This window comes from Rhinolophus ferrumequinum, chromosome 19 (assembly GCF_004115265.2).
Source record: "Rhinolophus ferrumequinum isolate MPI-CBG mRhiFer1 chromosome 19, mRhiFer1_v1.p, whole genome shotgun sequence".
Taxonomy (NCBI): domain Eukaryota; kingdom Metazoa; phylum Chordata; class Mammalia; order Chiroptera; family Rhinolophidae; genus Rhinolophus; species Rhinolophus ferrumequinum.
Window position 1 is genome coordinate 1,821,435 of NC_046302.1, and position 21,793 is coordinate 1,843,227.

At 48.0% G+C, this 21,793-nt stretch overlaps 1 protein-coding gene across 1 annotated transcript; it reads right to left on the bottom strand.

Moving 5' to 3' along the window:
- Window positions 1-1,043: 1,043 nt before the first annotated feature.
- Window positions 1,044-21,474, bottom strand: MCM2 (minichromosome maintenance complex component 2). Its single transcript, XM_033087564.1, has 16 exons — window positions 21,333-21,474; window positions 20,278-20,510; window positions 16,453-16,628; window positions 16,083-16,340; window positions 12,083-12,302; window positions 11,602-11,809; window positions 9,843-9,977; window positions 9,319-9,510; window positions 6,947-7,040; window positions 5,768-6,018; window positions 5,528-5,654; window positions 4,820-4,932; window positions 3,662-3,907; window positions 2,693-2,875; window positions 2,338-2,493; window positions 1,044-1,885 (listed from the first exon to the last, which is right to left on the bottom strand). Exons 1-16 carry the CDS (start codon window positions 21,336-21,338, stop codon window positions 1,775-1,777), a joined length of 2,709 nt encoding a protein of 902 aa, XP_032943455.1. The 5' UTR covers window positions 21,339-21,474; the 3' UTR covers window positions 1,044-1,774.
- Between the last annotated feature and the right edge of the window lie 319 nt (window positions 21,475-21,793).

The following is a 21,793-nucleotide window of genomic DNA, read 5'->3' on the forward strand; positions in this document are numbered from 1 at the left end:
GAGCCAAACTGACAATTGCCGGGAAGCAAAATCTCATGGATTGAGAAAATGTTCTGCAAAATGGCAGTTTGCAGTCTATATTATACATAGAATCAAAGGAGGAGGGTTACATGAACTCCATAGTGGCAAATTAAGGGGGTGGGAGAAAGCAAAGCGGGGAAATCTCTGGAATTGGATAAAAGTAAATCGGAGAGACAGGTACTTCTTTCACATAGGTGGGTACAGGATAGTTAATAGCTCATACAGATGTTAATCAAGGGACAAAAACAATGAGGGATTCTGTACTTTCCTGCTCTGGTCCAGAAAAAGGGATTACTGACATTCCAAGGATGTCATCATAGGTGACATAAAAGACAATAGACAGGCCCACTTCAAGTGAAGATTGACTTTATGAAGGAAGGTTCAGGCTAAACATGTAACTTCCTGCCATGGTCCACCTTAGTTATGAAATTTTTTTACATTCACGCCATCTTAGGTGGGCATGTTCAATCTCCTGACCTTGTCAGGTTTAACCTGTGGCCTCTTTTCTGTCCTCACTTGTATACTTTGAAATAAATAAGTAAACTGTTCCCTGAGTTCTGTGAACCTTTATAGCAAATTATCAAACCTGAGGAGGGGTCGTGGGAAACTGTAATTTGTAAGCAAATCTCAGATGAAAAACACTTACTAAAAATTGTAGGTGTCCACCTATCCACAGGGCAGCTGATCAGAGCTTGTCATTTCAGGGTAGAGACTGGATGGCCATGCTGGAGGGATGAGCAATGTCGCTGCAATCAGAGGCAGGCCAGGTTACCAAGACGGCAGACAAGCCTGTTCTATGGTCCCCATGGATTCCACAGCGATCACATAGGCAGCAACTGCCAAGTGAATTCCCCAGGGAGAGCCACACCGTTTTGTCTTCCTTCACATCCACAAACAAAACAGCTCTTCTAGCCTCATTTACCTCTTTCAGAACACTAAAGGCAGAAGCTGTAAAGAGCCTTCAAGGAAGTCCAGGAAAGCCTGCGTACGTTATGATATTAAGACAGAACGGAGACCAAAAGTACCAGTATTTAGATTTTATTTAATTTTATTAAAATTTAAACTACAGAAACAGAAGTGGAATGTACAAACAATGTGAAAATGGTTAGGTAGGAGAAAACAGATTAACACAGCAATGGTGACAGGTAATCCTCATTACCATATCAACCCCCCAGACCTTTCCTCCTGCAGGAAACCAAGTTGTGTCATTACAGAGTTTAGAGGGATTGTGCTTTCTTCTGCCCACAAGGTTTCTCCACTCAGAAGCCCAGAAAAACCTGCAGGACAGAATTTAGAAAAAACTACCAATACCTTGATCTTGCTCTTCAGCCAAAGTGGCCGAAGCAGCTAGGACACAGGACTCATGCCAAGCGACAATTCTCGTAATACCCTTGTATGTTCAGTCACCCAGAAGACTGAGCATCGTGCACATAGGAGTTGATCCAGGATAAAGTGGAGGCAGACCTCATGTAGAAGGTGGGTCACCAAGTGGTTGAAAAATAAACATGGCAAAACACGCCCACCCAAGATAGTGAGAGAAGCAGAAAGGGAGCCTAAGAAATCATCACCAGCACTCCCAGCCGTAGCCTGAGCCCAGCAGACTGGGGGAAGCCAGATGGTTCAGCTGCAAGTCCTGAACCTGGACCACACTCTGTGTCTCACGATGGTTTGGTTTCGTGTCTCTGAAGTGAAGTGAGTGAAGTGAGCATGAGAACTGACTTCCCAGCCACAATCAGGCAGCTGCTGTGGAGGCTCAGAACTGCTGAAGGATCATTTTTCGCTTCAGGTCATGGCTGAACTTGTTCATCCGAAAGAGCTCACTGTCATAAAAGGCAGAGAGGTTGTGGATATTGATCTGACGGGCCTAAAAGGAGAAAAAATCAAGTGAGAATGGGCTCTGGAATGCCCAAGTCCACAAGGTCTTAGGTCCAGTGATCTTTCTAAGGCCTATTCACCACACGCCAGGCAGGGTTGCCATCTCCATTAAAGGGAAAGTCAACCAGGACAGAGGCGGGCTGTATCAGGGTCTGGAGCTTGCCATCTTAGCTCTGCTAACTGCTTGTGAGCTCAGGTGAGCTATTCAGTTGCTCTGTGCCATCTCCTCTGTAGGAAGGGATGACAGTAACAGGACTTACCTTTTTTGGCCGCCGTCAAGATTTTAAGTGCACAGAACAGTGCTCAGAACATTAAAAACAGTCAACAAATGGCTCTCATCCAAGGCTGATACCCTCACTGACAGAGCAAGGACTTTTTGCCCCCGAAGATGACTGATAGCTCCCCAGGCGGCCAACCCTGCCCCCCCATCCATGCCCATACCTTGTCCACCAAGTCCTTCTCAGGCACTTCAATAGTATCCTGCTGGGCCCCAAAGCGGTTACGTTGATATGTCACCTGCTCTGCCACTAACTGCTTCAGTATGAAGAGTAACAGCTCATTGTTATCACGCCGGAATGAAAGGTAGCGGGCAAAGGTCTGCATGAGAAAAGAACAGAAGTCACCATTCCTCTCTACCAGGACCCTCAAAGACACTATAGGATGACCAGTCCCAATCCTGCCATGCAATCTGGCGAGAGTAGCCAAACCCGGGAGCTTCTGCAGCCAGACAGCAGGGCACAGCCCAGCGTCTAGGCCAGCGCGAGATTCCCACATGTGGCCCTCCACTTATACCCACCTTCCGCATGCTGCGCATGATGCTGAACTTCTGTGTGTCAATGAAGCTCTCCAGCATCACACGGATGGCCATGTTGACATCATCCTCTATCACGTAGTCCCGCAGGTGGATGCGCGCATGGGCCTCTGCCATGCGGATCATGGACTCGATGTGCCGCACCGTGATGGGGATGCTGCCTGTTGCCTGGAGAGGACAGCATCATTCTTGTCAGGCAGGAGAGAGGCAAGGAAAATCGACAGTGGTAGTGCGAGCAGCCCCAACCAGTAAGGCTCCTCTAACCACTTATGACAGAAGTGCTCAAAAGAGCCACCAAGTGAGCTCACAGTTTCCACTTCTTTTTGAAGTGCAGCAGTGCCAAGTGGATGCTATGCTATAGCATACCACTATTATGCTGGCACATGCTGCTCCCACCAATTCATTTACATACATCCCAGAGTCCATTATACTTGTGGCCAGATGTCCTAGTTACTGTCATGTACTAAGTACTGCATAATCCAGTGCAAAATAAATGAGAAAATAAAGCTGTTGTTTCTATGTAAACTGAGATGTTCTGAAAAGACTTGATGAAATTAAAAGGTTTAAAAAAAAAAAAAGGAAAAAGTCGCTGTCTGGCTTAGGTGCGTGAGACAGATAATCTAAAAGAATTCTACATTCCAATTGCTTATAAGCTGCCTTCCCTCCACCGTGAAAGAACTGAAACTAGTTCAGAGCACATGTTCATTTGGGTGAGATTTATGCAAAGTCAACATGGACCTTCATCAGTGGCCATCAAAAGACCTTGGCCCTATACCTACAGAGACAAATGCATGCGTATTCAAGTGTTGTCTAAAACTACTTTAAGGTGTAAGGTATGTTAAGTTTCTTTTTTTAAGGCCTTCCTGCTTTATCACTCTTTGGATTAACGGACTGCATAAATGAGAAGGCTGTGGCCTACTTTCCACCCCACCCTCTGGCTCCCCGGGCCCGCACCATGGATTCTTTCCTCAGGTCGCTGTACATCTTGGCCACCTTGTCCTGGTCCATCTGGTTGAGCTTCGGGTGGACCTTCTCCTTGGCATAGATGACGTACTTCTTCAGGACTTCCTGCGGCAGGGGCTCCACGCCATATGTGTTGGGCATGGCGGGTTCTGGGGTGCCGCCCAGCCCTCCCTCCTCCTTGTTGCTAGGGTGGTGTCTTATGTGGCTGCCGACCACAAAACGGGCCAGCATCTCATCCTAAGACAAGATGGAAGAGGACAGGTAGCAGGGGGAGTCTCATGGCCTGGCTGGGAGGAAGTCAGCTAGCTGAAAGGAGTACAAGTTGATATGCTTGAGAAGGATGTTTTCTCAACACTTATATCATATGCCTACTATATGCCAGGCAGCTACAGGTGCCAGGGTCCACTGGCAAACATGACTGAGCCCTCACGGAGCTCATCTCCTCGTCAGGGGAGAGGAGACACAGTTTTTTTTAAATTAACAGGTGCTAAGAGAAATAGGGCAATGGGTGAGGGCCTGAGGAGACTCCTCTGTTATCTGACAATCTAGGAGAGCAGCATTCCAGGAAGGGAAGAGTAAGTTCAAAGCCCTGGCATCTTTAAGGTGTAAAGTGAGGGCAGCAGGAAACACAGGCACAGAGATCTCACAGGGCTGGCAGCCAGAGCAAGAATGGTGGATTCTCTCATAGTTACAGGGAAAACTGCTAGCAGGTTCTTAAGAAGGAAAGGCGTGATCCAACTTATGCTTTCAAAAGATAGGCTGGCATCTAACTGCAGTCTAAATGGACATGAGTGGAAGCCAGGGACCAACCACCAGACACTGCAGTACTTCAGTCAGAGCAAGAGAAACAGGGACTGGAGTTTTAGCAGAGGAACAGCGAGAAGTGGATAGACTGAGGCAAGTAGGACCAACAAAACTTGGTGGCAGACTGCGAACTGTGTGAACTGTGTTGGGTGGGCGGCTGGGAAGGGGTGGGCAGTGAAGGAGAGCGATATTAAGGATGACTTCTGGGCACGAGAACAAGAATGGAAAACACACCATGGTTCACGTGGCACCCCCTTTCCCTGTGCCTGGCACACCCCAGAACCCAAGCTTCACTTGAGAGCCCTAGGACTTACTGCATGGAACCTGAGACATGTGGATACGTACCTGGACTGGGTCCACTGTGTCCCTCACCACACACAGGATGTCGAAGCGGGAAACGATGGGCTCCGTGAGATCCACATTTTCTGAGAAGGTCAGTGAGGGGTCATAGCGGCCCCCTGTAACACAAAGGCACTTCTCCATCAGGGCTCATGCTCCCCATATCCTCTCTTCTTCCTAAGCACAAAGTTCTCTCCAACCCCAAGTTGCTTCAGTGACAGAAGGGGAAGAGGTCTTTGGTAGACCAGAAGAGGACAGAGGCTCAGCACCTGCTGTCAGACATTCCAAACAAGACATTGATTGGGCTTTCCCCAGTCAATGGCCTGAAACAGCCTTGAGACAGAAAACACACCTGTCTCCCAACAGGAAGAGCCAGACAGGTGAGGGTGCCTGGGCTCTCTAAGCACTTGCAGGCTGGGACCAACAAGAAACTCCACCCCCACTTACACAACACACTAGATTCTTCTCCCAGGTCTTCTGAAAAGAATGGCCATCGGTGGTTCTGAGAACATCGCTCAACAAAAACCCAGGGTTCCCACTTCCTGCTCTGGCAGGACATGCAGAAAAGAATCCCTTTTCTGTTGCTTAATTCCTAACTCAGATCTGTGACTGGATGAGGGTGCTATGGATTCCTGATTCCTGAAGGCAGGGTCTCTTTGGGTCTTGTCCCCTTTGGCAGGCCCTGAGCCCCACTGGTTATCATGCTTGGTGTACCTATGGGGTTGGCAGCAGCAATGACGGTGCAGCGAGCCTGCAGGGAGGTGACAATGCCAGCCTTCGAGATGGAGATACTCTGCTGCTCCATGGCCTCATGGATGCTGGTTCTGTCCTGGTCATTCATCTGCAAGAGTCAAATGCTTGATTCTCACCAACATGCCCCAGTAACACTTATCTCCCACTGAAGGTTAAGCCAACACACCCTGAATCCCATTACCCACATGGTCCAGGACCCACCTTGTCAAATTCATCGATGAGGCACACTCCTCGGTCAGCCAGAACCAGGGCTCCAGCTTCTAAAGTCCACTCTCGGCTGACAGGGTGCCGCTGGACATATGCCGTAAGGCCCACAGCTGAAGCCCCCTGGCCAGTGGTGAAAATGGCACGGCTAGACACTTTCTCAATGTATTTGAGGAACTGAGACTTGGCTGTGCCAGGATCTCCACACAAGAGCACGTTGATGTCGCCTCGCACCTTATGTTTGCCCCCTGGAGGAGGCAAGGATAGGAACAGCGGGAGTGGTGATGAAAGGCAGATGAGGGGTACAGGGCGCACCTCCAATTTCTCAGCCTATTATGAACGGCAAAGGAATATTACCCCCAGAAAGGACTGCAATACCTTAGGACCAGCAATCCCACTTCTGAGCACTGAACCCAGAGAAATGGGTGTATAAGAAAGTGTATAACAATGTTCTCCGTAAATGTAAAAAGTTGGAAGCAACTGAAATATTCTCCAACCAGAAGGATTAATGAATTACACTATGCTATATGGACCATAATACAGTAACTTAAAAGAATGAACTTGCTCTATTATGCACTAATGCCAAAAGATACCAAAGATATGTTACTGAGTGAGAAAAAGTAGGCTGCATATTTTATGCATAGTCACTTATACACACATTACAGGAAACTAAATAGAAACACGCATGTGTTGTGAAATCCTCTGTTTTCTAAGTTTGTGTGCAAGTCTATGAATGGCCACACAAAGGTCTGGGAATGCACATACCACACTGATCAGAGGGGTGACCGACAAGGGGGGGCTAGGGTTAGAAAGGGTGGGCAATAGTGACTTTGGCCTTCCTGTGACTTCTAACAATTTAAGAGGATATAATATAAAAACATATTTGTATGTTCATTTCAGAGATAAACTTAACTTTTTAAAAGATAAACATTTTTAAAGTAAGAGAAGCAAAGACAAATTTGCTCAAATCAAAGGAAGGCAGTGGTGAAGCTACAGACAACTGGACACCCAAGATGCCACGCCCATGGGCTGTGCTCTCCCTACGATGACCAAGTCGCACATGGCCCAGCCACCTCTTAACATGCTCTTTCTCCCCAGACACCCAGGCTTCAGGGTCCTGCCTTGTCTGACACCTAGAAACTGGCTTCTACTAAATTCCCTATAGAGGATGCTTACCTGGGTTTTTGGGCTCCCCTCCAAACAGAGCCAGTGCCAGGCCTCTCTTGATGTCTTCGTGCCCGTAGATGGAGGGAGCAATACTGGCAAAGATCTGAGGAAGGGAGGGAGAGAGCCATGGGAATGGGACCTCTGCTCTCAAAAGCCTGGGTCAACCTGATACCCATGGCATATCACCCACATATTCCAGTCTCAGAGGATGGTGATGTCTCCAGCCCTAAAACATCCATCCCACAGCTGCTGTAATTCCACCAGGCCCTGGCATTAAGCCCTGCCCTGACTCTGGGCCTTGTCATTAGTTGGCTCTTTCTGAGAATCACAGAACTTCAGACCTTAAAAAACGTTAGTCCGACACCTTTGTTGTCCTAATTCAGAAAGGACTACCCTAAGGTTTCACACCAAGAGCAAAGACCCAGGCTCTGACAGCAGGAAGACCCCTCACATAAGCTGTGGCCTGCCTGAACCTCAGTTTCCTCAAATGGAAAAGAGGCAACATTACCCAATTTACAGGAGGTGTGAGCTCTAAGTGAGGCATTTATACTAGTGTCTGGCTCCTGGCTGGGCTATGATGGAGAAATATGATCAATACAGAGCGTCTGGCAACCCAAGTGTCCTTCAACAAATGAATGGATAAAGAGGTGGTACATATACAATGGAATACTACTCAACCATAAGAAAAGATGAAGTATCACCATTTGTGATGTAAATGGATCTTGAGAGTATCATGCTGAACAAAACAAGTCGGACAGAAAAGCGGAAAAGGACAATAAAGATATCCCTCATATATATAGGATATAAAACAGAAAGCAACAAATGAACAAACAAAGACTCACTGACAGACAACAGTATGGTGGTTACCAGAGTGGAAGGGGTCAGGGGGAAATTGAAGACGGTAAAGAGGGTCAAATATATGGTGATGAAAGACTAAACTTTGGGTGATGAGCACACAGTGAATATATAGATGACATATTACAGAATTGTACATTTGAAGCTTTAATAATCTTATTAACCAATGTCACCCCAATAAATAAAAAAATACAGAGCATCTGAGAGACATGGTCACCAGGAAGTTAGGTCATTTTAACTGGAGATTCACTGAAACATTCTCCATTTCTGTGGGGCTGGGGGGAGGGGGACGGAAGGGGAGAGAGATAGGGAGGGAGTGGGAAGAGAAAGAAAGAGAATACAAAATCTGCTGAAATTTTAAAAATGACACTAGAGACATCAGACACGTCTTGCTGGTGGAAGTCAGCTTCCACCTCCACCTGCGGCATGGTTGTGCCTTCCCTATTCTCAACCTTTCCACCCTCTGCAGAAGCACTGCATTCTCACAGGGCAGACCTAGCGGCTCAGGAAGCACCAGGCCCTGGGGGAGGGGCTGTGAAAAAGGGAAATCAGCACTGAAGTATTCAAGGACTGAGTATGTTGGCAGAACTGAAGTTCTTGTCCTTCCAAGGCTGGTGAAACACCTGCGATTCCTGTGGGTACCCCAAATCTTGACAGACTAAGGCGGCCCAGGCAGAGGTGAGTGCATCAGACTTGCCCTGCCCTCAGGGAGTTTACAGACCACAAACGGAAGGATCCCATTCAGTCAACAAGCCACTGGAACCTGAACTGATTCACCTAAACTGAGGGCCTGGCTCTTTAGGAGCAGAAGAGCAGAGGTCAAAGAGAGAGCCAAACTGTTCTACATTAACAACTGAACAGGAAGTAGACAGCTGAGGCAGAGCAAGGAAGGAAGGGAAGAAAATGAAGAGAACTGTGAGCTTGAGAACACTTATGACCTGGCAGCCAGGTGGTGCCTGAGTAGGTGAAATAGCAGAGGACTTGTATGAACAGAAATTTAAAATACTATTTGTTATTTGTGTGTCTGCAATGTCAATCCCCTTCTCCCCAACCTTCAGTAAAAATGTCTACATTAAAAAACCCGAAACCATATTGGGATCCCACTCCTGGAGAAGACTGTGTGTGGTAGGAGTCTAACACCAGGGGACACCCATATGAGATGAGTTATTCCTACTGCTCTGCCTCCGTTTCAACTTCAAGCTTAACTCCACACGATCTGATGAATCGTCACAACCCTGCCCTAACCAGGTGGGGACACAGGCTCAGAGGCCCCTTCCCAATGCCAATGTTTATGCTCTTCCTTTGTAGCATGGGGCCCCCCATCGAGGCAGGTTTACTGAGCTGCGCTGGGAAGTAAAATAAGGGAAGCTCAGTCTCCAACATCTGGGAATCAGGACCGAGATTCCAGGGCAGCCTGGGGAAGTAGCTAAGGCTTTGGCAGCGAGCCCTGGGCGCCCCCAACACCCCCAGCGAGCCCCCGGACTCCTTGCAGAGTGCAGCAGCAGCCCCACAGGGCTTCCACCTGCCTTCTCCCCAATCTGCTGGTCCTTGGAGAGGCTGGTGATCATCTTCACATCTTCGTCAGTCAGTTCCCCCACAGCAACCTTGTTGTCCTTCTTGGCCACGTGGTTGGCCAAAATGACCGTGGCAAAGACAGGGAAGCCATTAGCAGTGTTAAGGGAGCCGTCGTAGTTGTTGTGGTAGATGCCAGTCAGCTCCTGGGGACAGGGGAGACCATGTGGTCAGGTGGGCCAGCCCTGGGGTCAAAGTGGGAGCTGGGCCCCCCTCCACATCTGGCTTTACCCAGTTACTTCTCCTCCAAGTCCTCCATGCTACAGACTACAAAACGAGAAGCTCAGCAAAATCAAAGTACAATTAGTCCTCAATCCAGTGTTCCAGTTGGCTAGTTCAGTCCAAAGAGCGACTCAAGAACTCACCTCAGCCAGTGCCCCAGGTGCCATGGATCCCCCTCCCCACCACCCTGCCACAAATGCTCACACAAATTTCCTTAGCAACTCCGCTCCCTCCCAGCCCACTCCTGGCCACGTACTATCTCATCTCCTGGCTTGCAGCTGTCCACCAGATCAGTGAGGAGAATAGCATCCTTGGAGCGGGGCAGCCGGCCAGCCGCCACTTTGCCGGGACTCTCTTGAATGCGGATACGCTGGTAGTTCTGATAGATGGTCTGCGAGGGACAAAGAAATGGTCATGGGGCCTGTCCCTGTGTGGCAGACTTCACACTCCTCCAAGCATGGAATTATGTCACCTGACCTTGACCACGGCCCCGCGAGGGAGAGAAGGCAGTGTTGTTATTTCCATCTACTGACTAGGAAACAGAGCCAAAGATGGCAGGAAGTAAACCCACTGTGACCGACACATCAGTGGATGGTCCCTGCTCTTGTCACCACCCCTCTGGATGCCTCCTTACTGCTGGACAGTCAAGCAACTGTCACCAGCCACATGGCTGAGCCTGCGTGTATGGACGCTGGAGCCAGGCTGCCTCGGTTCAGATCCTGGCTTTGTGGCTTACACTGTGTGATCTTGGGCCAAGTGACTGCCTCTGTGCCTTCTCTGCAGAATAGGCATACTAATACTGCCTACTGCTACCTCACAGTGAGGATTAAGTCATATATACGGAGCACTTAAATCAATGTCCAACAAGTGACATTAGCGTGGGCTGATTGCCAAGTACCACGTGCCAACATTGTGCCATGCAATTTAATGTTCATCATTTCACTTACCGTCTAGAAAAGAGACCACATACCATAGCAGTTAAAAGCGTACACTATGGGTCAAAAAAGTGTCCACTTCAATCACTTGAGTCACTTCGCGGCTGAGTAACCCCAGCCAGTTTCTTCATTGGCAAAACAGGGTAATAGTACCTGCCTTTTACTGTATGAAGACTACATGCTTCACCTAGCACCTGGCAAGTACTCCAGAAATGTCAGTTAAAATTAATCCTCTACTAGTTACTATCTCAAGTTCCCTAGAAGCATAGACTGAAACTCTGCTTGGTGAAAGTGGAATCTGCAAAGGAGGGAAACTAGACAGGGCAAGGAAACCTGGGCAGAGGCCTGGGCTCAGCTGAAGTCCAGTCTCACAGATGTCTCTCACCAAGCAAGGCACACCTGAACTTTTAAACAGGTCTGTTTTTAGCTGTGGGATGCCACAAGAGCAACCTCCCAGGCATTTTCTGGCAATGTGGCTCAGGATAGGGTTCTTCTCAGAAGCGTAGAATAGTAGAGGGGCCCCCAACCAAAGGCCCAGAGAGGCAGGTATCAGATATGTCAAGAACAAGTCTCGATGGGACCTCAGGCACCCCATGAGTGATGGACTGGAAAGCAAGTGCCTTGCTCAGGGTGCAGCTGAGCAAGAAGTGTGTCCAGTTTAGCCAGATCTTCCCATGTTTTAAGAGAAGTCATAAACTTTAATGTATTAAACAAAATCATCTGATTTTAAATACTGGCTTGAACTTTTTTTTTTTAAGTTTGAAATGTTTTGTAGAATAAGACAATATTTTTTTCCCAACAAACTTTAAAAAAAAAAATTAAAAAAAAAAATGCAGTTTTGTTGTTTGTTTCCACCACCCCCTGGCTTGAATTTTTGAAAACACCATGTGGGCCAAACTAAACAAGCTGGCCAGGCAGATCTGGTTTGCCTGAGGGTGTGGCCACACAATGCCCTCTCGCTTCTCTCAGCTACCCATGATGGTTTTCCAAACTGCCTATGAGCTCAGGTAGCCCCAGTGTACCGGAGATCCCCGAGACAGGAAGGACAGCCAGCAGTCAGCGCTGTGTGCTCTCGCTCACCTCTTCCATGTTGACTTCAAAGGGGCCAGCTGACTGACACTCAGGGCAGGAACCAGGCTTCACCTCCTGGTTCTGGGACTGACAGAAGGGTCCCAGCACAAAGCTACACTTGTTGCAGTTGTACTTGACCATGCTGAGCTGGGGCAGGACGCCTGTGCAGCTGGTCACCACCCCACTGGTGCGGATCAGCTGGTTCAGGTGCAGCTGCCTATGGAGATGAGAGGGCACATCAGAGGCCTGGAACGCTCATGCTCTGCCCATGCCCTCCAGAGAGGTAAGTACTACACGAGATCCCCAAAATCTGGGGCCCAGTGCCACCAGATCCATCACACCCCACCCGCGTGCAAGCCAAAACTCATGACTGAGGGCTCTCCTTGGCTGCAGCCATCCGTCACACGATCCCCCCCCTCCCCATCAAAGCTCTCTGGAATGATGCCTGAGCCATGGTGTACACAGGACTCAACTCTTGCCCCCACCTCACCTCAGCGAGCGCAGCTCCTCCACCAGAGGCAAATGGGAGATGCGCACGTGGATGCGGCTGGTGATGCGGTCATACTTGGGGTACATGGCCAGCACGACCTCCAGGGCAGCCTCGTCAAAGATGTGCAGCAGCTCCGCTGGCGCCTCTGGCAGGAAGTATGCCAGGACGTGCTCTCTGGCCGCCAGGTCCTCGTAGTTCACCACCAGGCTCTCCCGGTTCTCTGGAGGCGGGAACAGGCTGAGCATCAAGCCTGAGGAGGCCATTTCTGCCTCACTGTGTGAGGAGCGAGCCTGCCTGCTCGCCCAAATCCTTGACTTCAGGCCGCAAAGCTCACCTCGCACTTCTAAGTCCACCTTGCTTTAGCTATAAGATTAAGTAACATGTTCTGAACCTCAATTTCCCAATCTGTGAAATAGGGATGTCCCACAGAGTACAAGTTGCTGGAGGGATTAAGTAAAATAATACATGTACGAGGTCTGAAAATTAAGTTGGAGAACTTGCCACTGTGCGTTTACATTGGCGACACTGTACAAACAGCTCAGTGAGGTTTCATAACCTTGGTGTATCAGTGTCTCACAGCTGTGTTCATGTTGATGTGTGGCAATGTCTTGATGAGTGGCGTTCATTACTGTTGTCGCATGTTTTTGTGTGCTGTCGCAAGAATAAGCAATGAACAAACATTAAATTGCTTGTTAAATTTGGCAAGAGTGGAAGTGAAATCAGGGACATGTTAGTCCAAGTTTATGGGGATAATGCCATAAGGAAAACGGCAGTGTACAAATGGATTAAACGTTTTCCTGAGGGGAGAGAACGCATCACTGACGAAGAGGTGTCAGGGTGGCCAGTAATGAGCAGAAATGATGAAAACATTGCAAAAATTCATTGAATTGTGTTGTCAAAATCGTAAGCTGACTGTGAGAAGCATAGCAGACCAAGGAAACATCAATAGAGAAACAGCAAAATCTCAACTGAATATTTTAGCATGAGAAAAACGTGTGCAAAACTGGTCCCGAAAGAGCTCATCAATGAACAAAAGCAAAGGACAGTCAAAGTTTCCAACACCTTTTGGAGAGGCAAGACGATGTTTTGGGCCGTGTTATCCTGGGGATGAAACATGGATGTACCAATACGACCCTGAAACAAAGCGTCAAAGTGCACAATGGAAGTCAGCCAATTCTCCACGACCAAAAAAGTTCTGTCAATCCAAATCAAGAGTCAAAATGCTGTTGATAACCTTTTTTTTGGTACAGAGGGATTATTCATTATGAATTTGTACCAACTGGACAAGCAGTTAACCAAGTTTACTGTTTGTAAGTGCTGAAAAGGCTATGTGAAAAAGTTAGACGAAAAAGACCTGAACTTTTCGTCAATTCATGGCTCCTGCATTAGGGCAATGCACCAGCTCACATGGCACTGTCTGTGACGATTTCTAGCCAGTAAACAAATAACTGTATTGTAACACCCTCCCTACTCACCTGATCTGGCCCCCAATGATTTCTTTCTTTACCCGAAGGTAAAGGAAACATTGAAAGGAAGACATTTTGATGACATCCAGGACATCAAGGGTAATGCGACGACAGCTCTGATGGCCATTCCATAAAGAGAGTTCCCAAATTGCTTTGAAGGGTGGACTAGGCGTTGCCGTCGGTGCATAGCTTCCCAAAGGGAGTACTTCGAAGGTGACCATAGTGCTATTCAAAAAGGAGGTATGTAGCACTTTTTCTAGGATGAGTGTGCGAACTTAATTGTCAGACCTCGTAGGAGACTGCCCCATTCACAAATTGCTTAATAAAGCCAGTTAGATCTTCACCCATACTCGGTTGAATTTGTTTTTTTAACAAAACCATACATGAGGGGGATTTAAGGGAAAATACTCTGGAACTGATACTTCAGTTGTTTATTGACAGAAGAACAGTGATGTTACCAAACAAAGTCTGGGTACCCAGTGCTTCAAAAGGCCAAACTCAGAATGTCAGAGTTTGGAGTAAGGTTTGTTGATCGAGAAGCCGCCAATCGGGAAGATGGGAGATGCCTCTAATCCACCTGGCTCGCTGGACTAGGGTAAGGGTTTTTAAGGAGCTAGGAGGAACGGGTATGCGGAAGTGCCGGTGGGGCAAATTTTACTTGGAAGAACTTGGATGAGTTCGCAAAATTAATTGTCACACTTCGTAGAGTGCCTAGTACAGCAGGGCTGCAACCTCAAGTGCCTGCCAGGTCCAGGAAGGAAACCCATGAATAAACTGTGACAAACGGAAGACAAAAGGAGTCGAGGGGACAGCAGGAAACCAAGATTTGGATGCCTCCCTTTAAAATTAATTCCGGTCACACAAAAATATGCCACTACTTTCTGTTCAAAGTAGTAATACAAATTTTTCCGTAAAACTTGCCAAATTTTAAGCATGTCAAAAACCACTTCTGTGGTACAGATGTGCTCACTGTATTGTCGGCTAGAGAGTCCTAGTGCAGACTTGCAATTCTTTTTGTACAAGGTATTATCAAAAAATACAGTGAATGTTTTAATTTAAAAAAAATTTATTACTATAAAAGACACATTGCCAGGAATCCCCCCAAAATACTGCCCCCTCGCTTCAAACACACTTATCCCATCATTCTTTCCCCTTTCTGAAGCAGCTCTGAAAGTCCTCTTTCTTAAGTCTTTAGTTGCACTGTCATGGCTGCTTCAATGTCCTGAAATGATTCAAAATATTCACCTTTCATGGTCATTTTGACTTTGGGAAAGAGCCAGAAGTCAAAAGGTGTCAGATTTGGTGAATAAGGTGGATCAGGACACACAGGAACTGCCATACCAGAAACGATGTGTGACATGGAGCCTTTCCGCTGTGACCACAAAATGCAGTGAATGCCACAGCAGAGCAGAGTGGCATCCAACGAAAAGGCAGGGATCTTCAATACGGGAAGCAGTGCGTGGAACCTTACTAACAGTGTGTGACAAATTTCAACTTGTTTGGTGCAGTTAGTCGGGTGAGCTACAGTTGAGAGAAGGTGTTTTAAGGGGTGCCGTAAATCATCCTCCATCATGACAACGCTCCACATCTCCTATTACTTCTGTTATACGGCAATTTCTGTCAAATAAAAACATTATGGTGTGTCCGCATCCACTTTATTCATTGGATCTGGCATCATGCAACCTCTGGTTCTTCCCAAAAGTCAGAATGATTCAAGACACTGAGGCAGCCATGAGTGACAGTGCATCTAAAGACACTCACGAAAGGGGACTTCCAGCACTGCTTCAGAAAGTGGCAAGAAGGATGGGTTAAGTGTGTTCGAAGTGAGGGGGAATATATTGAGGGGGATTAATGGCAATGTGTCTTTTACTGTAATAATTCTTTTAATTTACACATTCACTATATTGTTTGATCACACCTTGTATTTGTCTGAAAGATGGACATTGTGGGTGCCAGGTTCTAACTCCCATCCAGCAATAGGCAAGTGTGGGCACAAGGTCCCAGAGAGCAGTTTCCAGGCTCTCGGCCTCATGTGGAAAGGTGCTGGCTCAGGTAGTAGTGGCCATCAGCTGTGACTAGTTGGCCATCAGCTGTTACTGGTTAGCCATTAGCCAGATATAACTGCCATGGCTACGCTAGGGAGTTGGTTGGTTGGCAGAGAAGTGGACTGCAGATAGTGTTGATCCTACTTCCTGTGTCTTGCCCGGCCTCCAAAGAGACTGGAGTACAGGAAGACCCCTCACTGGGGTATTGGCGGATGTTTGCTTTTGTGTCTTGACCAGCCGCCATTGAGAATATAGTAGTATGACTCCCTGTCCTTGGCTCCGTGGGTGTTCCTTTTTGGCCTCACCATGTCCTGCGTTCTTGTGCAGGGAGCAGGAGCTGAGTCCCCGCATGACAGCAAGTTATTTAATGTTTTCTGCATTTCACGTCTCCATTAAATGTGCCACTAATGGGCCAAAGGGGTAACTCTCTCCAGGAGAGTTTTGGAAGATGAACTATGGTGAACAGAAATGGGAGTACAGAAGCCATACCTTTGCACATGTCGCTGATGCGTTCCTTGAAGACATTGTGGCCGTGGCAATCCACATGGGTGCGCAGGAAGTTCTTGAAGCGGTGGTGTATCTCTAGCCGGGGGCCTGCCATGCTCACCCACTCACGCACGGAGTGGCCCTTGAGGTCCTCCAGGTTCTCAATGCTCTCAATCATCTCCTCGTCCTCCTCACTGTCCTCTGTGGCCCGCTCCACTTGGCGGCGCTTTCGGGCAGGGCGCTCCTCGTCCTCATCGCTGTCTGGAGTAAAAGGGACATCCTTGAGTGAAGTTTTCCCCAGCACTCCTTCCCAGCTCCCCAAGACTCTGGAAGAAGGACCAGCCCCCTTGGGGGTGCAGACATCTCAACCTACCGTATAGGAGCCCGCGGCGCATGCGGCCCAGGCCCCGGCCGGCCTCACGGTCACGCTGCTGCATGGCTCGCTCTGCCGCCTCTCTCTGACTTGCTGTCAGCTCCTCTACGTCCTCATCATCCAGGGCCAGTCCATCAGCCTCGTAGGTGTCCAGCCCCGGGATGGGACGATAGTCCCTGAGAGACCCCCAAATGTTAGTATCAAAAAAACCCAAATGCCACCGAGGAACTGGGCCTGTTTCAGAAGGCTCGGGAGCCCTTGGCTGAAGAGTCTCCAGGTCAGAAAGACAAAAGGCTGAAAAGTGTGGTCTGTCCACGTAATGGAATACTATCGTTTCTAAAAGGAAGGAAAGTCTGAGACATGCTACAACATGGATGAATTTAGGACATTGTACTCAGTGAAATACACCAGTCACAAAAAGACAAATAATACATGATTCAGTGTGGTAAGATGAAAAAATTCTGGAAACGGTGGTGATGACTGCACAACGTGAGTGTACTTAAAGCCAATGAACTGGATACTTAAAGGTGTTTAAGAGAGGAAATTTTACGTTATTTATTTTTCCACAAGAAAAAAAGGGGGAGCTCACCACACAGCTTTAAGCACCCAATAATAGAAAATGGAGAACCACAAAACCTTCATACATAAAAGCTTTTCAGAGACATGCCCAGCTCCCCCACAGTTCAGGAACTCTCCCTCTCTGACAATACCGCCTCAAACCCCTTCAAGAGCTGGGAAGGTTTTCTATTCACATAAGCCAAACCAGCCTGAAACTCTCGCCAACTCACTCAAGCCTCTCAGCAACTCTAAGACAGCCAAGGACTCATTTTCCATAATGTCATCTATCAGCTGTATGAAGAATGATTACCTTATCAAAGAACCCCTTAGAGCAAAGCCCTGCTCTCCTCCCTACAATTCTGGGAGGTAAGCATCATTGCTCCATGGAAACGATGAGGAAACTGAGCACTAGGGGATGATACGACTTTTGCCAATGGTCACTCAGCAGAGCTGGGTGTCGAAATACAGTACAACCACAAATCGCAAACTCGTTCCCTGATACCACACTGCTTCCCCAAGATAATCTTCTTGAAGTCTCCTTTTTTTCAGGTAAGTAATAATCAGAGGAACTGCTACTATTTGGGTGTTTTTTGTTTTTCTGTAAACTCTGTCAAATTACACTCTCAAGACAGTAATCCCATACTGTTCATGCCAGAAACAAAACCCAGAGCCAGATATACTTCTAGGCTGATCTGTTTCTGAATTCTTAAATTCCCAGGAAAAGGTACCTGACTCTTCAAGTCACAGGAAATATCCTCAGAGAAATTCTAATTGGTCCATAAAAATTTGAGAAAATTGACTTCATCAAAATTAAAATCTTTTGTGCCTCAAAATGTGCCAGTAAAGAAATGAAAAAGACAAGCCACAGACTGAAGAGGAAATATTTACAGGTCACATATCTGATAAAGGACTTATATCAAGAATAAGTTTAAAAACTCTTACAATTCAATAACAAAGAGAAATGATCTGAAGAGACATTTCCCCAAAGATATACAAATGTCCAATAAGCACGTGAAAAGATGCTCCACATTAAGCATCAGAGAAATGTAAATCAAAGCCCCAATGAGACACCATCTTACACCCTTTATGATGGCAATTACAAAAAAACCAGAAAACAACAGGTGTTGGCAAGAATGTAGAAAAATGGTAACCCTCAGACACCACTTGTGGGCATGAATGTAAAATGGTGAAGCTGCTTTGGGAAAACATTCTGGCAGTTCCTCAAAAGATTAAGCATAGAGTTATCATACGACCCAGTAATTCCATCCCTTGGTATTTGCCAAAGAGAATTAAAAACACGTTTACACAAAAACTTCATAGCAGCATTATTCATTAAGTGCCAAAAAGTGCAAAGGACCCAAATGTCCATCAACTGATTATGGATAAATAAAATGTGGGCTATCCAAATGTGGGGACAGAGTCCCAGAGAGCCCTTTCCAGGCTCTCGGCCTCACATGGAAAGGTGCCGGCTCGGTTATTGGATGGCCATCAGCTGTAATCAGATGGCCATCCACTGTGGCTGGGTGGCCATCAGCTGTTACCGGTTACACATTAGCCACTAATATAACTGCTGTGGCTATGCTAGGGGGTTGGTTGGTTGGCAGAGAAGTGGACGGTGGATTGCAGCTAGCAAGTTGGTTGGTTGGTTGACAGAGAAGTGGACGGCGGATTGCGGATCGTGTGGACCCTGCTTCCTGTATCTCCAACCCAGCCGCCAGTGAGAATATAGTGGCATGACCCCCCTATCTATGGCTCTGTTGTTGTTCCTTTCTGGCCTCACCATATCCTGCGTTCTTGTGTAGGAAGTGGGAGCTGAATCCCTGCATGACACCATCAAAAGGAACATTATTCAGCTACAAAAAGTAATGAAGTACTGACACACACTACAACATGGATGGACCTCGAAAACCAGATGCCTGTCGCAAAGAGTCAGGTATTATGATTCCATTTGTGTGAAATGGTCAGAACTGGTAAATCTAAAGAGACAGAAAATAGGTTATTGGCAGCCTAGGAGTGATAATGGGAACCAGGATTAACAGGCACAAGGGGTCTTAAATGGGATGAACATGCCCAATAAGGAAATATTCTAAAACGAGAGTGTGGTGATGATCGCCAAACTCAGGAAATTGACTAAAAAGCTCTGAATTATATTCTTACAAGGCGTAAATTTTACAATATATAAATTATAGCTCAGTAAACTTGTTTCTTAAAAAGCCACAAAACAAAGTCTAATTTGGCCCAGCTAGCCCTCAGATAGCTCTATCCAGAAGCTCCTGCAAAGGGCCTCTCCTCTCGTTCTCTAAAGGGAAAGAAAAGCAAGAAGAAGGTAGAAATAGATGGTAGAGGATGAGGGAGGGGTGCTCTGCCTGAACAACTCCACAGAGCACGAGGGCCTGTCCCAGGCTGATTTGTCCCAAACTCCTCATTCCTTCCATAGTCGGACATGTTCTGCACACCCAGTCTGATCATCTGGGGTGACAGTGCTTAAAGCAAAGATCTGAATGGTCCAGAGAGGGACCCTTCACAGTCCGTGGGATGGCTCACAAGAGCACTCCCAGTGGAGTATGGGATGGCCTGTACAGTCCTCTCACACACGCCAAGTCTGGAACCCCGAGTCCAAGGAAAGAAAGGCCCAAAAGGAGACTCTTTCTGAGGCTCCTGGGCATTCACACAATTCTACTACTGATGCACCCACCAAATCCCGGTTGTTAATACGGGGCAAAGCAGCAGTAGAAATCTAACCTTGATCCCTTGCAGAGCTTACTCTACTGTCTTAGCATTAAGCCTCAATAACCTTTAATACATGTTTATCGTTTACTAATTAAGCGTGAAAGTAACTAATACAGGGCCTGGTACAGATTAGATACAATCAATACTTGAATTGAATCTAAATGATGGTTAATCAGCTACCCCCTAAATTTGCTGTTTTTTTGAAATTGCAGAAAAATACTCAACTGCCTGTTTCCTATCCTTCCCAGGTGGCATTCCTGATGTTGTCCACCAGATTAGAGGACCCTTACATCCCTTGAGGTGCACATCTCATGGAGTTTGGGCTTACCCAGGCCTTAGGGTGTAGTCTTAGATACAAAAAGTGAAATGGACCTACATTGTGGTCCTATGAACCTGTCTCCTCCCAGACTGAACCAAGATGCTCCCAAAGGCAAGATGCTCAGATTTGTCTACTTCCTAGCAACCAAAGCACGATCGCAGACACACAACAAGCTCCCTGCAAAACTATCTGTTGATGCAGGCATTGAATGAAAGTACCTCTCCATGCCATCTCCAATAAGTTCCTCTCCATCCTCTTCCTCTTCCTCCACGGGCCCCTCTGTACCTAGCAGCCCCTCGGACTCATCTTCAAAGGGAGGCAAGTCACGGCCAGGGCTGGAGGTCAGAGCATCTGTGCGTCGGGAGCTTCGCCCAGGGCTGGAGGTGAGAGGATCATTGCTTCGCCGACGCCGAGCTGGGCTGGAGGCCGTGGTAAAGGATTCAGATGATTCCTGCAAGGGAAGACCCAGAAGGTGAAGGCTAACTTAGCTTCCTATAAGGTGGCCCTCCCCTCCAGTTACCCTGTTCTCCACCACACCAAACGCTTTCCAGACTCAAGATTTTGCACGTGCTGTTTTCCTCTATATAGAATGCTCTCTGAGCTCTCTGAGCCTATGGCTTCTGAACACACGGGAACCACCTCAAATATCACTTCCTCAAACATCTGGTGACACACAATAAATACCCGGTGTTTTCTCCATGAAAAATCACTGAGGATGCATTCCCACCCATTGGAGCACCCACTGTGCTAAGCACTACCATATGAGAGCAAACAACGTAAGAGGTCTGATGCTTACAGACTGGTGGAGGGGTCAGACAGTAAACAAGACAAAGAGACAAAAAGCATGAAGATGTGGGACCTTGTCTATCTTGTGGACACTCTGCGCCAAGCACAGAAAGGGCGCCCAACAAGCATGTGCATAATGAATAAATGACAGTGGCCGGCTGCCTCCACTGCAGGAGTCCAGCGCTCCCAGGCTGCCGTGGGGGAGGCGGCATCACCAGGAAGACTGAGCGGTGCGGGGACAGCTGGCTTTGCAGACCCCGAGAGGAATCAGCTCCAAACCAGAGCCCAGGGCCTTACCTCGTCCGGAGGACCGATTCCGGGCGGGCGGGAGCAGGGCAAGAGGGGGGCAAGGACTAGAAGCACGCAGCACCCCCCTACCCGCACGCTGTCCCTGCTTCTGGCACGAGCCCCGCACCACCCGCGCCCCAGGCTGTGCAGACGTTTGGGCCGCGGGGACCCCCCGCGCGCCCAGCACCCGCGCGCTCACCGCCATCTTAGCGCCGCGATCCTCTTCGCTACTCCAGCAGCAACCAGTTTTCGCGCGAAAAGTGGCTCACGTGACCCGCTGGAGCCCGGGAAGCGTCTGAAGGAACACGTTGTTATGACGTCGGCGTCTACCTCCGTCATGCCGGCAAGCGGGAGGCGGGCCAGAGGGGGCGGCCGCGCCCACGACGCCCGCAGGCTCCGCCCCGACGCCAAGGCGACTGGTCCCAGGCACTGGAAGCCCCGCCAGCTGCCGGGTGGCGCGCGGTAGCTGGTCCTGCGCTACCTTGACCAGCAAGTTGGGAGCTGAAGACCATCCTCACCTGCTGGCTGCCTGACCTTAGTCACGGTATGGCCGTTTATAGATGAGGCGACTGAGGTTCACAGCCTTGTTTTCTGAGGTCTTCCTGTCTTATGAGCGGACAGTTTCAGCTTCTGAAAAAGCTCTTGGGCCGAATACTTAAA

Excerpts from the sequence above, each read along its gene's own strand:
- MCM2 (XM_033087564.1), bottom strand. Across the intron at positions 7,041-9,318 it reads ACCAGCAGATTGGGGAGAAG|ATCTTTGCCAGTATTGCTCC; the intron begins GCAGGTGGAAGC and ends TCCCTTCCTCAG. Across the intron at positions 5,655-5,767 it reads TCATCGATGAATTTGACAAG|ATGAATGACCAGGACAGAAC; the intron begins GTGGGTCCTGGA and ends TGACTCTTGCAG.